This window comes from Xiphophorus hellerii, chromosome 15 (genome assembly GCF_003331165.1).
Source record: "Xiphophorus hellerii strain 12219 chromosome 15, Xiphophorus_hellerii-4.1, whole genome shotgun sequence".
Classification (NCBI taxonomy): domain Eukaryota; kingdom Metazoa; phylum Chordata; class Actinopteri; order Cyprinodontiformes; family Poeciliidae; genus Xiphophorus; species Xiphophorus hellerii.
The window spans coordinates 22,613,153-22,629,874 of NC_045686.1; the positions used below are offsets into that span (position 1 = coordinate 22,613,153).

General features: G+C 36.4%; 1 protein-coding gene across 7 annotated transcripts in view; it reads right to left on the reverse strand.

Moving 5' to 3' along the window:
* The window catches only part of LOC116734085 (uncharacterized), a 35,706-nt gene that overhangs the window by 9,357 nt on the left and 9,627 nt on the right, over positions 1-16,722 (reverse strand). For 3 of the 7 annotated variants that reach the window (XM_032585232.1, XM_032585231.1, XM_032585230.1), the window contains exons 6-39: positions 16,333-16,371; positions 15,374-15,529; positions 15,093-15,260; positions 14,880-14,915; positions 13,000-13,035; positions 12,703-12,849; positions 12,427-12,585; positions 12,261-12,290; positions 12,118-12,147; positions 11,118-11,261; positions 10,872-11,030; positions 10,706-10,735; positions 10,563-10,592; positions 9,563-9,706; positions 9,315-9,473; positions 9,149-9,178; positions 9,006-9,035; positions 8,006-8,149; positions 7,759-7,917; positions 7,610-7,633; positions 6,858-7,007; positions 6,587-6,745; positions 6,373-6,408; positions 5,228-5,377; positions 4,954-5,112; positions 4,740-4,775; positions 3,595-3,744; positions 3,320-3,478; positions 3,104-3,139; positions 1,959-2,108; positions 1,685-1,843; positions 1,469-1,504; positions 324-473; positions 50-208 (exon numbers count right to left, since the gene is read on the reverse strand). In XM_032585232.1, coding sequence (XP_032441123.1) covers positions 50-208; positions 324-473; positions 1,469-1,504; positions 1,685-1,843; positions 1,959-2,108; positions 3,104-3,139; positions 3,320-3,478; positions 3,595-3,744; positions 4,740-4,775; positions 4,954-5,112; positions 5,228-5,377; positions 6,373-6,408; positions 6,587-6,745; positions 6,858-7,007; positions 7,610-7,633; positions 7,759-7,917; positions 8,006-8,149; positions 9,006-9,035; positions 9,149-9,178; positions 9,315-9,473; positions 9,563-9,706; positions 10,563-10,592; positions 10,706-10,735; positions 10,872-11,030; positions 11,118-11,261; positions 12,118-12,147; positions 12,261-12,290; positions 12,427-12,585; positions 12,703-12,849; positions 13,000-13,035; positions 14,880-14,915; positions 15,093-15,260; positions 15,374-15,529; positions 16,333-16,371 — 3,543 coding nt within the window. The remainder of the gene's footprint in view (positions 1-49; positions 209-323; positions 474-1,468; positions 1,505-1,684; positions 1,844-1,958; positions 2,109-3,103; positions 3,140-3,319; positions 3,479-3,594; positions 3,745-4,739; positions 4,776-4,953; positions 5,113-5,227; positions 5,378-6,372; positions 6,409-6,586; positions 6,746-6,857; positions 7,008-7,609; positions 7,634-7,758; positions 7,918-8,005; positions 8,150-9,005; positions 9,036-9,148; positions 9,179-9,314; positions 9,474-9,562; positions 9,707-10,562; positions 10,593-10,705; positions 10,736-10,871; positions 11,031-11,117; positions 11,262-12,117; positions 12,148-12,260; positions 12,291-12,426; positions 12,586-12,702; positions 12,850-12,999; positions 13,036-14,879; positions 14,916-15,092; positions 15,261-15,373; positions 15,530-16,332; positions 16,372-16,722) is intronic. The other 4 variants (XM_032585235.1, XM_032585234.1, XM_032585233.1 and 1 more) reach the window with 4 other exon arrangements.

The following is a 16,722-nucleotide window of genomic DNA, read 5'->3' on the forward strand; positions in this document are numbered from 1 at the left end:
AATAGTAGCAACAATATTCATTTAAAAAGCAACAAAACAGTATTCTTACTTGAGACAGGCTGACAGAACTCATTATTGGGAGGAAGTCCATATAAACATGTACAGGTTTGATTGTTGCACGAGTTGCTGCTGTTACACGTGTCACATGGCCAAGCAAAGCTGCTCTCACATTGACACTGGAGCCCATTAGCAGAGTTTGGATCGCAGGCTGTTTCAAAAAAAAAGATATACATATATATTTTTATTGGAATTTACTCTTATCTTATTTGTATCAAATCTGACTCAGGAGGTAAACCACTTAACCTGCAGACTCTCTTACATACCTGTGGTGAAGTGGAGCTCTTTCACTCCCAGAGACTGAGAGATGGGTATTGGGAAGGTAAGGTATTGCAGATAACTTCTGAAGTAGCTGATTATGTTTGATGAAACAATAGAGGTTGGGATGAACACGACGATGTCCACATCGATGTCCACTAGATGTGCGGTGGTTAGGTGGAGGGAGGAGTTAGAGGAGAGTTCATTTTTTTCATGCACAGCACTTTATGTGAACTGTAAATATTTTTTCACAGAATTTTGCCTTGTCAGATTTACAAAAATAATTATTTTTAAAATGAAGCTTTGGTGGTGTTTACAACAACATGCGGTGTTAGAAAGTAAATTAATAATTTGACCTGTTCTGTGCTGATATTTTAGGAGTTAATTCAAAGTTGAACAAAATCATAGTATTGCTAAAGAAAAAAATACTGTCGATGTTAACACTTTTCAGGTGTCTAAGATGGAAGAACCAAAACACAAGAGAAAGTTGAGTAATACTAAAAAAAAGTTATGAGAGGTTTGATGAACAAGACTTTCAGAACAACAGAAGGAAGTATTATCGTTTATCTGACATCAGTGTCTCTTTCGAGTTGTGCATTACGGTAACTGATCTGTAATGTAATAGCAGATAATTTAAAGTATTTGTAATAAAAGTTGCATGAGGTCAGATCTGTGTCTTCATTGTGTTTCTAAAATGTTAAATTTTTACAAGTCATGTTTAAAGTATTCAAATGGATGATGGAGCTACAGTACCCACTATAAATAATGCAGTTTTGCAGAATGTGACTTCATTGTCCGACATGTTTCAGAAATGTTCTATATGATGCACTTCCACTCCGCCTCGCTTCACCATTTAACTTGCTTTAGTCTTTCCAGGTGTTGTTTGTTGTATGAATGTGTGACACATAAAATTATAAGAAACTACACAAATGTTGGTTTGTAAACACATTTTTATGACATTTATTATAGTAGTGTCAACATCTGATTATGACTGGAACCATCCATCTTTTAATGGCCTGATTTTACTTAAGCTCTGAGTGAAAATGTGCAGATTTTGCCAAATGCAACTTAAACTTGAAACTTTCTGCTGAAGCAAACTCTAAGGTAAGTTTAACTGTTAAACTACAACTCAGTTGTTCATGTTTTTATATACCTGTGGGAGGTGCAGGTGGCTTGCATGTAGTGGTATCTGGGGAGAAGAAGAGAAGAAATAAGGCTAAAAGAAAGCAACCAATGTTGCATCATCAGGACTAGACTCTAAGACACATATTGGCAGCGAAACAAGCAACGTCTCTATGATCCTGTACAGACGTCTAATCGAATAGTAGCAACAATATTCATTTAAAAAGCAACAAAACAGTATTCTTACTTGAGACAGGCTGACAGAACTCATTATTGGGAGGAAGTCCATATAAACATGTACAGGTTTGATTGTTGCATGAGTTGCTGCTGTTACACGTGTCACATGGCCAAGCAAAGCCGCTCTCACATTGACACTGGAGCCCATTAGCAGAGTTTGGATCGCAGGCTGTTTCAAAAAAAAAGATATACATATATATTTTTATTGGAATTTACTCTTATCTTATTTGCATCAAATCTGACTCAGGAGGTAAACCACTTAACCTGCAGACTCTCTTACATACCTGTGGTGAAGTGGAGCTCTTTCACTTCCAGAGACTGAGAGATGGGTATTGGGAAGGTAAGGTATTGCAGATAACTTCTGAAGTAGCTGATTATACTTGATGAAACACGAGAGGTTGGGATGAACACGACGATGTCCACATCGATGTCCACTAGATGTGCGGTGGTTAGGTGGAGGGAGGAGTTAGAGGAGAGTTCATTTTTTTCATGCACAGCACTTTATGTGAACTGTAAATATTTTTTCACAGAATTTTGCCTTGTCAGATTTACAAAAATAATTATTTTTAAAATGAAGCTTTGGTGGTGTTTACAACAACATGCGGTGTTAGAAAGTAAATTAATAATTTGACCTGTTCTGTGCTGATATTTTAGGAGTTAATTCAAAGTTGAACAAAATCATAGTATTGCTAAAGAAAAAAATACTGTCGATGTTAACACTTTTCAGGTGTCTAAGATGGAAGAACCAAAACACAAGAGAAAGTTGAGTAATACTAAAAAAAAGTTATGAGAGGTTTGATGAACAAGACTTTCAGAACAACAGAAGGAAGTATTATCGTTTATCTGACATCAGTGTCTCTTTCGAGTTGTGCATTACGGTAACTGATCTGTAATGTAATAGCAGATAATTTAAAGTATTTGTAATAAAAGTTGCATGAGGTCAGATCTGTGTCTTCATTGTGTTTCTAAAATGTTAAATTTTTACAAGTCATGTTTAAAGTATTCAAATGGATGATGGAGCTACAGTACCCACTATAAATAATGCAGTTTTGCAGAACGTGACTTCATTGTCCGACATGTTTCAGAAATGTTCTATATGATGCACTTCCACTCCGCCTCGCTTGACCATTTAACTTGCTTTAGTCTTTCCAGGTGTTGTTTGTTGTATGAATGTGTAACACATAAAATTATAAGAAACTACACAAATGTTGGTTTGTAAACACATTTTTATGACATATATTATAGTAGTGTCAACATCTGATTATGATTGGAACCATCCATCTTTTCATGGCCTGATTTTACTTAAGCTCTGAGTGAAAATGTGCAGATTTTGCCAAATGCAACTTAAACTTGAAACTTTCTGCTGAAGCAAACTCTAAGGTAAGTTTAACTGTTAAACTACAACTCAGTTGTTCATGTTTTTATATACCTGTGGGAGGTGCAGGTGGCTCGCATTTAGTGGCATCTGGGGAGAAGAAGAGAAGAAATAAGGCTAAAAGAAAGCAACCAATGTTGCATCATCAGGACTAGACTCTAAGACACATATTGGCAGCGAAACAAGCAACGTCTCTATGATCCTGTACAGACGTCTAATCGAATAGTAGCAACAATATTCATTTAAAAAGCAACAAAACAGTATTCTTACTTGAGACAGGCTGACAGAACTCATTATTGGGAGGAAGTCCATATAAACATGTACAGGTTTGATTGTTGCACGAGTTGCTGCTGTTACACGTGTCACATGGCCAAGCAAAGCCGCTCTCACATTGACACTGGAGCCCATTAGCAGAGTTTGGATCGCAGGCTGTTTCAAAAAAAAAAGATATACATATATATTTTTATTGGAATTTACTCTTATCTTATTTGTATCAAATCTGACTCAGGAGGTAAACCACTTAACCTGCAGACTCTCTTACATACCTGTGGTGAAGTGGAGCTCTTTCACTTCCAGAGACTGAGAGATGGGTATTGGGAAGGTAAGGTATTGCAGATAACTTCTGAAGTAGCTGATTATATTTGATGAAACACGAGAGGTTGGGATGAACACGACGATGTCCACATCGATGTCCACTAGATGTGCGGTGGTTAGGTGGAGGGAGGAGTTAGAGGAGAGTTCATTTTTTTCATGCACAGCACTTTATGTGAACTGTAAATATTTTTTCACAGAATTTTGCCTTATCAGATTTACAAAAATAATTATTTTTAAAATGAAGCTTTGGTGGTGTTTACAACAACATGCGGTGTTAGAAAGTAAATTAATAATTTGACCTGTTCTGTGCTGATATTTTAGGAGTTAATTCAAAGTTGAACAAAATCATAGTATTGCTAAAGAAAAAAATGCTGTCGATGTTAACACTTTTCAGGTGTCTAAGATGGAAGAACCAAAACACAAGAGAAAGTTGAGTAATACTAAAAAAAAGTTATGAGAGGTTTGATGAACAAGACTTTCAGAACAACAGAAGGAAGTATTATCGTTTATCTGACATCAGTGTCTCTTTCGAGTTGTGCATTACGGTAACTGATCTGTAATGTAATAGCAGATAATTTAAAGTATTTGTAATAAAAGTTGCATGAGGTCAGATCTGTGTCTTCATTGTGTTTCTAAAATGTTAAATTTTTACAAGTCATGTTTAAAGTATTCAAATGGATGATGGAGCTACAGTACCCACTATAAATAATGCAGTTTTGCAGAATGTGACTTCATTGTCCGACATGTTTCAGAAATGTTCTATATGATGCACTTCCACTCCGCCTCGCTTCACCATTTAACTTGCTTTAGTCTTTCCAGGTGTTGTTTGTTGTATGAATGTGTAACACATAAAATTATAAGAAACTACACAAATGTTGGTTTGTAAACACATTTTTATGACATTTATTATAGTAGTGTCAACATCTGATTATGACTGGAACCATCCATCTTTTAATGGCCTGATTTTACTTAAGCTCTGAGTGAAAATGTGCAGATTTTGCCAAATGCAACTTAAACTTGAAACTTTCTGCTGAAGCAAACTCTAAGGTAAATTTAACTGTTAAACTACAACTCAGTTGTTCATGTTTTTATATACCTGTGGGAGGTGCAGGTGGCTCGCATTTAGTGGCATCTGGGGAGAAGAAGAGAAGAAATAAGGCTAAAAAAACAACCAATGTTGCATCATCAGGACTAGACTCTAAGACACATATTGGCAGCGAAACAAGCAACGTCTCTATGATCCTGTACAGACGTCTAATCGAATAGTAGCAACAATATTCATTTAAAAAGCAACAAAACAGTATTCTTACTTGAGACAGGCTGACAGAACTCATTATTGGGAGGAAGTCCATATAAACATGTACAGGTTTGATTGTTGCACGAGTTGCTGCTGTTACACGTGTCACATGGCCAAGCAAAGCCGCTCTCACATTGACACTGGAGCCCATTAGCAGAGTTTGGATCGCAGGCTGTTTCAAAAAAAAAGATATACATATATATTTTTATTGGAATTTACTCTTATCTTATTTGTATCAAATCTGACTCAGGAGGTAAACCACTTAACCTGCAGACTCTCTTACATACCTGTGGTGAAGTGGAGCTCTTTCACTCCCAGAGACTGAGAGATGGGTATTGGGAAGGTAAGGTATTGCAGATAACTTCTGAAGTAGCTGATTATATTTGATGAAACACGAGAGGTTGGGATGAACACGACGATGTCCACATCGATGTCCACTAGATGTGCGGTGGTTAGGTGGAGGGAGGAGTTAGAGGAGAGTTCATTTTTTTCATGCACAGCACTTTATGTGAACTGTAAATATTTTTTCACAGAATTTTGCCTTGTCAGATTTACAAAAATAATTATTTTTAAAATGAAGCTTTGGTGGTGTTTACAACAACATGCGGTGTTAGAAAGTAAATTAATAATTTGACCTGTTCTGTGCTGATATTTTAGGAGTTAATTCAAAGTTGAACAAAATCATAGTATTGCTAAAGAAAAAAATACTGTCGATGTTAACACTTTTCAGGTGTCTAAGATGGAAGAACCAAAACACAAGAGAAAGTTGAGTAATACTAAAAAAAAGTTATGAGAGGTTTGATGAACAAGACTTTCAGAACAACAGAAGGAAGTATTATCGTTTATCTGACATCAGTGTCTCTTTCGAGTTGTGCATTACGGTAACTGATCTGTAATGTAATAGCAGATAATTTAAAGTATTTGTAATAAAAGTTGCATGAGGTCAGATCTGTGTCTTCATTGTGTTTCTAAAATGTTAAATTTTTACAAGTCATGTTTAAAGTATTCAAATGGATGATGGAGCTACAGTACCCACTATAAATAATGCAGTTTTGCAGAACGTGACTTCATTGTCCGACATGTTTCAGAAATGTTCTATATGATGCACTTCCACTCCGCCTCGCTTGACCATTTAACTTGCTTTAGTCTTTCCAGGTGTTGTTTGTTGTATGAATGTGTGACACATAAAATTATAAGAAACTACACAAATGTTGGTTTGTAAACACATTTTTATGACATTTATTATAGTAGTGTGAACATCTGATTATGATTGGAACCATCCATCTTTTAATGGCCTGATTTTACTTAAGCTCTGAGTGAAAATGTGCAGATTTTGCCAAATGCAACTTAAACTTGAAACTTTCTGCTGAAGCAAACTCTAAGGTAAGTTTAACTGTTAAACTACAACTCAGTTGTTCATGTTTTTATATACCTGTGGGAGGTGCAGGTGGCTTGCATGTAGTGGCATCTGGGGAGAAGAAGAGAAGAAATAAGGCTAAAAAAACAACCAATGTTGCATCATCAGGACTAGAATCTAAGACACATATTGGCAGCGAAACAAGCAACGTCTCTATGATCCTGTACAGACGTCTAATCGAATAGTAGCAACAATATTCATTTAAAAAGCAACAAAACAGTATTCTTACTTGAGACAGGCTGACAGAACTCATTATTGGGAGGAAGTCCATATAAACATGTACAGGTTTGATTGTTGCATGAGTTGCTGCTGTTGCACGTGTCACATGGCCAAGCAAAGCCGCTCTCACATTGACACTGGAGCCCATTAGCAGAGTTTGGATCGCAGGCTGTTAAAAAAAAAAGATAAATATATTTTATTATTTGAATCTACTCTTATCTTATTTGTATCAAATCTGACTCAGGAGGTAAACCACTTAACCTGCAGACTCTCTTACATACCTGTGGTGAAGTGGAGCTCTTTCACTTCCAGAGACTGAGAGATGGGTATTGGGAAGGTAAGGTATTGCAGATAACTTCTGAAGTAGCTGATTATACTTGATGAAACAATAGAGGTTGGGATGAACACGACGATGTCCAAATCGATGTCCACTAGATGTGCGGTGGTTAGGTGGAGGGAGGAGTTAGAGGAGAGTTCATTTTTTTCATGCACCGCGCTTTATGTGAACTGTAAATGTTATTTTTTCACAGAATATGCAAATGGATGAGGGAGCTACAGTACCCACTATAAATAATGCAGTTTTGTAGAACGTGACTTCATTGTCCGACATTTTTCAGAAATGTCCTAAATGATGCACTTCCACTCCGCCTAGCTTGACCATTTAACTTGCTTAGCTTTTTCCAGGTGTTGCTTGTTGTATGAATGTGTGACCTCATCAACAACTATTGGACCTCTGACTTATTGTTAGGTGCTGAGACTTTGGACGCAGCATTATGTGACCACCTTTATCATTCCATAGGCTTACTTGTCAGTAATTAAATACTGCTCAGCTTTCTTATTTACTTTAGTAAGATTCTTTTCTGTCTTATACATCATCCCATCCTACATTCGATGCTTCACTGCTTTGCATCTCCTTGAAAAGGAGCAAAATTCTTTGCTGCCCATCTATGCAGCAAAGAATTCTGGGAGATTTAGGTTTTGCTGTACCTGCTTTCTGAAACAGTCAACATACAAATCTATATGTTTTACATACCTGGTGTCGGGCATATGGAATTATCTGTGGACCAATCAGAGATTAAATTCTAAATGTGTCACTATAATCAATATGATAATAAAACCTGATCAGTTTAAACAGAATCTTATTGACTCTGTGCAGGTTACTCCTTCAGCTGTCTTTCTTACCTGTGATTGGCTCACAGAACTCGTTGCTGGAAGGAAGTCCATATATGCACGTACAGATTTGACTGCTGCATGAACTGTTACTGCTGCACATGTCACATGGCCAAGCAAAGCCGCTTTCACACACACACTGATATCCATAAGTGGAGTTTGGATCACAGACTGTTGAGGATATTTTAAAAAAGATAAAAAATTACACATTTTCCTATAAACAGCATCATATTTGAATTAATTTAGCTAAATGTTTTACCTGTGGTCAGTGTTATTTCTAACACTGTGAAAGCCTGTTGTACATCGGGGATGGTTTTATTTAGCAGATTTCTTCTGAATGTATCGAGTTTGTTTTCTTGTAAACTGTTCACTGGGATGTGCACATCAAGAACCAGATCGATTTCTAGAAAATGAACAGAAAATTTATATTTGTGCTCTTTAAAGATCATTTATCGCAATAAGTAAAATGTCACAGCTAGTCCATATTCCGGGATGCAAACGGAAAAATTTCTTCCACAATATCTTTAGCTAAAGCAGATTTTGATTATGCAAAATGAATAATATGAAACAATCGACTAAATAAAACAAACCTCCTTGAAACGACTAAATAAAACAAAACAAAGAAATTAAGATTTTTTTGTTAAAGTTTGCTTTCAAGTTTAACTGAAATGCTGGGTGTGACCTTAAACAGGTTGTTTATGCTATAAACTCTCCAATGCGGCTGAATTTGAGCAATACTACGAAGACAAGTGCACAAAACGTCCTACACCAATAATCTGGTGACTCATTGCCAGATATTTGAAATTGATTGAGGGGAGTTCTTATTGTCAATTAATTATTAAGTTCTGATAATAATTAATTGTCCCTACATTTAGTTAATTGTCCCTAACTTCATTTATTGCCAATTAAGTTCTCACACAGAGCCAGGTTTATTTGCATAGCAGTCATCCGTGAAAAACTGAAATCATTTTTATAAAAATGTAAAATGCTCTTGTACCTACTCAGGTTATGTTTGTCAGTTATTGACATTTTTTGATGGTCTAAATCATTCAAACACAAAAACAGGGAAGTAATTTCTAAGGAGCAAATATTTTTCAAGGACACTGCATTTATAATGACTACATCCTTAATGTATTTATGACATTCAGATTTATAATAATCCTTTATCAGTACTTGTTCTCTGCAATCCTTGCAGTCTTTCCAGACTGAACTCTTTGCATGCTTACACCCTCCATTCTACAGTTTGTCTTGTATCTTACCATAAGTTGGTAGAGGAGGAGGAGCTGTGACTGTGAACAAAAGAAACTTTTGATTAATTCTTGTGTGTTCCACACAGTAGGCTAATCACCAATGATTTGAACATAACTTAAAAAGCAGCAAGAAATTTACTTTTACAACATACCTGGAGGAGGAGTTGGGCATGTAGCATTACCTGTGGAGCAACAGTACAAAATTACTATCCAAAAAAACTATGTATAGACGACACAGTACAGATCAGAAACAAATTATGAACACACAACAAATATTTTTTTAATTTGCTACAAGAAAACCAACAAAAGTTATCGTACCTGTGATTGGCTCACAGAACTCGTTGTTGGAAGGAAGTCCATATATGCACGTACAGATTTGACTGCTGCATGAACTGTTACTGCTGCACATGTCACATGGCCAAGCAAAGCCGCTTTCACACACACACTGATATCCATAAGTGGAGTTTGGATCACAGACTGTTGAGGATATTTTAAAAAAAGATAAAAAATTACACATTTTCCTATAAACAGCATCATATTTGAATTAATTTAGCTAAATGTTTTACCTGTGGTCAGTGTTATTTCTAACACTGTGAAAGCCTGTTGTACATCAGGGATGGTTTTATTTAGCAGATTTCTTCTGAATGTATTGAGTGTGTTTTCTTGTAAACTGTTCACTGGGATGTGCACATCAAGAACCAGATCGATTTCTAGAAAATGAACAGAAAATTTATATTTGTGCTCTTTAAAGATCATTTATCGCAATAAGTAAAATGTCACAGCTAGTCCATATTCCGGGATGCAAACGGAAAAATTTCTTCCACAATATCTTTAGCTAAAGCAGATTTTGATTATGCAAAATGAATAATATGAGACAATCGACTAAATAAAACAAACCTCCTTGAAACGACTAAATAAAACAAAACAAAGAAATTAAGATTTTTTTGTTAAAGTTTGCTTTCAAGTTTAACTGAAATGCTGGGTGTGACCTTAAACAGGTTGTTTATGCTATAAACTCTCCAATGCGGCTGAATTTGAGCAATACTACGAAGACAAGTGCACAAAACGTCCTACACCAATAATCTGGTGACTCATTACCAGATTTTTGAAATTGATTGAGGGGAGTTCTTATTGTCAATTAATTATTAAGTTCTGATAATAATTAATTGTCCCTACATTTAGTTAATTGTCCCTAACTTCATTTATTGCCAATTAAGTTCTCACACAGAGCCAGGTTTATATGCATAGCAGTCATCCGTGAAAAACTGAAATCATTTTTATAAAAATGTAAAATGCTCTTGTACCTACTCAGGTTATGTTTGTCAGTTATTGACATTTTTTGATGGTCTAAATCATTCAAACACAAAAACAGGGAAGTAATTTCTAAGGAGCAAATATTTTTCAAGGACACTGCATTTATAATGACTACATCCTTAATGTATTTATGACATTCAGATTTATAATAATCCTTTATCAGTACTTGTTCTCTGCAATCCTTGCAGTCTTTCCAGACTGAACTCTTTGCATGCTTACACCCTCCATTCTACAGTTTGTCTTGTATCTTACCATAAGTTGGTAGAGGAGGAGGAGCTGTGACTGTGAACAAAAGAAACTTTTGATTAATTCTTGTGTGTTCCACACAGTAGGCTAATCACCAATGATTTGAACATAACTTAAAAAGCAGCAAGAAATTTACTTTTACAACATACCTGGAGGAGGAGTTGGGCATGTAGCATTACCTGTGGAGCAACAGTACAAAATTACTATCCAAAAAAACTATGTATAGACGACACAGTACAGATCAGAAACAAATTATGAACACACAACAAATATTTTTTTAATTTGCTACAAGAAAACCAACAAAAGTTATCTTACCTGTGATTGGCTCACAGAACTCGTTGCTGGAAGGAAGTCCATATATGCACGTACAGATTTGACTGCTGCATGAACTGTTACTGCTGCACATGTCACATGGCCAAGCAAAGCCGCTTTCACACACACACTGATATCCATAAGTGGAGTTTGGATCACAGACTGTTGAGGATATTTTAAAAAAGATAAAAATTACACATTTTCCTATAAACAGCATCATATTTGAATTAATTTAGCTAAATGTTTTACCTGTGGTCAGTGTTATTTCTAACACTGTGAAAGCCTGTTGTACATCAGGGATGGTTTTATTTAGCAGATTTCTTCTGAATGTATTGAGTGTGTTTTCTTGTAAACTGTTCACTGGGATGTGCACATCAAGAACCAGATCGATTTCTAGAAAATGAACAGAAAATTTATATTTGTGCTCTTTAAAGATCATTTATCGCAATAAGTAAAATGTCACAGCTAGTCCATATTCCGGGATGCAAACGGAAAAATTTCTTCCACAATATCTTTAGCTAAAGCAGATTTTGATTATGCAAAATGAATAATATGAGACAATCGACTAAATAAAACAAACCTCCTTGAAACGACTAAATAAAACAAAACAAAGAAATTAAGATTTTTTTGTTAAAGTTTGCTTTCAAGTTTAACTGAAATGCTGGGTGTGACCTTAAACAGGTTGTTTATGCTATAAACTCTCCAATGCGGCTAAATTTGAGCAATACTACGAAGACAAGTGCACAAAACGTCCTACACCAATAATCTGGTGACTCATTACCAGATTTTTGAAATTGATTGAGGGGAGTTCTTATTGTCAATTAATTATTAAGTTCTGATAATAATTAATTGTCCCTACATTTAGTTAATTGTCCCTAACTTCATTTATTGCCAATTAAGTTCTCACACAGAGCCAGGTTTATATGCATAGCAGTCATCCGTGAAAAACTGAAATCATTTTTATAAAAATGTAAAATGCTCTTGTACCTACTCAGGTTATGTTTGTCAGTTATTGACATTTTTTGATGGTCTAAATCATTCAAACACAAAAACAGGGAAGTAATTTCTAAGGAGCAAATATTTTTCAAGGACACTGCATTTATAATGACTACATCCTTAATGTATTTATGACATTCAGATTTATAATAATCCTTTATCAGTACTTGTTCTCTGCAATCCTTGCAGTCTTTCCAGACTGAACTCTTTGCATGCTTACACCCTCCATTCTACAGTTTGTCTTGTATCTTACCATAAGTTGGTAGAGGAGGAGGAGCTGTGACTGTGAACAAAAGAAACTTTTGATTAATTCTTGTGTGTTCCACACAGTAGGCTAATCACCAATGATTTGAACATAACTTAAAAAGCAGCAAGAAATTTACTTTTACAACATACCTGGAGGAGGAGTTGGGCATGTAGCATTACCTGTGGAGCAACAGTACAAAATTACTATCCAAAAAAACTATGTATAGACGACACAGTACAGATCAGAAACAAATTATGAACACACAACAAATATTTTTTTAATTTGCTACAAGAAAACCAACAAAAGTTATCTTACCTGTGATTGGCTCACAGAACTCGTTGCTGGAAGGAAGTCCATATATGCACGTACAGATTTGACTGCTGCATGAACTGTTACTGCTGCACATGTCACATGGCCAAGCAAAGCCGCTTTCACACACACACTGATATCCATAAGTGGAGTTTGGATCACAGACTGTTGAGGATATTTTAAAAAGATAAAAGAAATCATGCACCATTTTATTCTCAGGATCAAACCAAAAACAGGAAAACAAATAAGGAGTAAGTTCAGCAAGTAAGCACACACTCTTACCTGTGGTCAAGAATAACTCTGTAATGTTTAAAGACTTTGAGAAAGGTGTGAGGAAGGTCTTGTTGTTCAGAGACTCTCTAAACCCATTCAGCGTATCAGACTGGTAGCTTGAGAATGGGATGTGTACTTCCAGGACTAAATCAATCTCTGTCGAGGCAAATAGATGAAAATTCCAACAGAATTAAGACTACTGAGAAGTTGGGATATAATCTCTGACCACTGACCAAAAGAGGGACAATGGGAGAGACAGTACAAATACTTGTTTATTATCATTATATTTGTTTTATGTTGTCGTACCATAAATTGGTGGAGGAGTTGTTGAGACCGTTGTCACTGGAAATGAAAAACAAAATAATTTAATAAACACTGGCATTCACAGAAGTTGCCTTATATTTAAATTTCAATAATTCTTACAGATGTATACCAGAGAGGAGGGAACCTCTAAATATATTCTCTTTTGTTCAAATAATCCACTAGTAGTCTATAGAAATGTGACGTCTTCAGGCCCTAATGCCCACTTATGCAAGCTGTTGGATTTCCATTTACCCACACATTTCTCTCTAATTCGTTCAAGATTGTAAACAGTTAATCTCTGGGAATCTACCTGGATTGAACTCACGCATGCATAAAGGATGACAGCAGACGTCATCAAGTGAAATGAGAACTAATCAGTGACACCAATCAGTGGAATGCAGATCAGCTGGGTGAGAAGCTTTGAGTAGCTGAGGGAAAGGTGACTAATGAGCATGGGAATGCTCACACATAAATCTAAAACACAGATGTAAAACTCGCATACTCGGGGGGCGCGCGCCTTTAGATGTGTCACTTTGTCAGCACTACTGAATCACAAAACTCGGTCACTAGTAGGGCTCTGTAGGACTTGAGTTTATTTACTGTGTGTTGGACTTGGGACACACCAGAAGTTGAAGAACATCTCCCCTCAAGGACTGGAGTATGGTGAAAGGAATCTCACCCAACAAAACCATCAAGATAAGTATTAAAATGAGAATCTGAAGCGATACACGATGAACAGAACTCAACACTGAGCTAAGAAAAACACAACAAAAGGTAACCCATAAAAAGAGATGATACCAAAACACATCAAGCCAAAAAGATTCAGGTACAAAGTTCAGTTAAAGAAAATGCAAAGCCGTAGCAATCATGGTCAAGATGTTTTAGAAGAAGGAAGCATCTTGTGTAGCAATATGTGCTATACTGGCTCCATAGAAATGTCTGGCATAAGAGACTCTTGTTGAGTAGCTGTATTGTGAAGGGGTTGATCCAGATACAAATTTCTTTCTAGTCAGAAAATGCAATGCTTTCCAAGAACCCAGGTGTAGAACTCTTAGTATCTCTTCTCAGGTTGTGCTGCAGTTGTGTCGATAAGCTGTCTAGACGTCACACATTATCTGCCATCACACGATGGCAGATAATCACACGATGGCAGATAAAGCTTTATCTGCCATCATACGATGGCAGAATGTGTTAAGAACACATTCCAGGAACAACACAACCACAGTAGCAAGATCAGAATGATGTGTTGCTCTTGCAGCTCTGGGAGAGGAGACCAAATGCCTCTGTTATTTCAGTGAATGTACATACGGGCCTTAAGTCTTGCAACTCAACTGATATTCACATATCTACCACTTTTATGGAACCAACACAAAAGCTATAAAAAAATATCACAGCGTTGACCCAATAATGGCGTTACTAAATCTTGGGTTCTGTTTGCACTGTGCAATCAGTACCTAGAGAGGCTGCAACTGACTACAATCCAACCTGTTTTCTAATTATTTCAGCTAACGTCTATTTTGCTGCAAGGGGGCACTAAAAGACTGTAGTGTTGAACTTTCATGTTTAGATGGTCAGGCATTTATTAAGGTAAATAAATTACTTACTTCATCTGTGTACAAAAGATTTGTTGGTAAATGGAAATACATTGCATTCTCGTCTGGCCAGCATGATGGCAGACCATAAAGAATTTACTCATTAGGTTTAAGTTCAAATATATAATCAACCTGGTGATGATGCATTATATACAACACAGCATGTTTGAATCAAAGCCCCCCTGCTTTCTCCTAAGTTTGTCGAGATATAATTAAGGTGGATTTTTCTTTTTTTTAATTTCTGGAGCAGATCACAAATGTGTTAAATTACAGCTGAAATGTTTTACATACCTGGAGTAGGACTAGGAGTTGGGCACACAGAAGAATCTGTGGATCAACGAAGAAGACCGTTTTTTTATTTCAGTCCAAAAAGCCAGAACTGAATTTGCAAGTTCTTAAAGATGCAAGTATAAAATATGATTTATATTTCTGACACTGTACAGACCCCTACTTGATAAATACAAAAAAACATATAAAATAAAGTACAAAAATGAGTTTCCTTACTTGTGATTAGCTGGCAGTAGTCGTTGTTGGAAGGAAGTCCATTTAAACACGTACAGAACGGATTGCTGGGGTCATTACACGAGTTGCTGCTGTTACACGTGTCACATGGCCAAGCAAAGCCGCTCTCACATTGACACTGGAGCCCATTAGCAGAGTTTGGATCGCAGGCTGTTAAAAAAAAAGATATATATATATATTTTCATTTTAATCTACTCTTATCTTATTTGTATTAAATCTGACTCAGGAGGTAAACCACTTAACCTGCAGACTCTCTTACATACCTGTGGTGAAGTGGAGCTCTTTCACTCCCAGAGACTGAGAGATGGGTATTGGGAAGGTAAGGTATTGCAGATAACTTCTGATGTAGCTGAATATACTTGATGAAACACTAGAGGTTGGGATGAACACGATGATGTCCACATCGATGTCCACTAGATCTGTTGGCATCGATGGGGGGCAGGGTAAGAGAAGATGCATTAAGATGATTGTGTGGTTTTTATGATGATGCAAAATTGCTTTCAAATTGACAAAATCACTTGAGTTAAGTCAAACTGCATGCACTTTGAAGCTGCATTAGGTTTTTTTTTCTTACATATTTGTTAAAACTTTTACATGGAAAAAAAACTAGGCCTTCCTGTTGTTCTAGTGCTATTTGCAGAAACAACCAATCAGAGCCAGCAGGAAAGGCTTCGAATTGTCAGTCACACTTTGCCTCCTGCACACGGCGCTTATAAGACTGCCAAGATTGCTGGTTTGGTGCAGCTGTGCTGATTGTGGAGAACAACCTAACATTACAGAAAAACTGTTTATCTGCCATCATCAGTGGTCATGCTAACTAGCCTTAGCATTCACATTAGGCTCTGTTGTGGTATCTAGCAAAGAGTAAGAGGGAGGATGCAAGCAGCGCGTACATGAGAATGACTGCAACCTTTTTCCTGGCTCTGATTGGCTGTTTCTGACCAAGTGGTGTATTTCTTCAGATGGCAGTAGGGCCACTGGGAGGAACTTGATTATTTCATACATCATCTCTTATTATACTGTCAGGTTATTATACTGACAGTTTTAACAAATATGTAAAGAAAACATTGTTATAAAAGTTGCATACTGCAGCCTTAAGAGGCCACGTTACATTTAGAAACAAGACTAAGATTTGCATGAGCACAATGTTAGAGATTATTTGTTCTTTTCTCTGCCAAACTAATTTGACTACAAACACAAGAAAAAATAAACCGTGTCATACCAATAGCTTGTGTAGAAGATGGTGTTGCGGTCGTTGTCACTGTGGAAATGAAACACAAAATGAGTTTGGGTGGGAGTCCATCAGCTCAACGCTGTCATAGCACACCAAGCAAATTTCCCTCATGCAGCAGATGCATGATGTTTTTTTTAATTAACAGACATGGTGGTAAATGCAGAAATGGGAACTCTTCCAAACAGCTATGAGGGTTTTGAGAAAACTGGTCGGAGCACTTTCTTCGTTCTTGCAGGCATAACGGAATGCACTTCCTTGTTTAAATGTTTTTGTCAGGTAAATTGAAACAGAATGGTAAGTTAAGCACATCTGGGTTCTCGTTTAAACAAAAGAAAAGCCACAATTAAAAGGACGATTATCTCCAAATGTGTGCTAGTC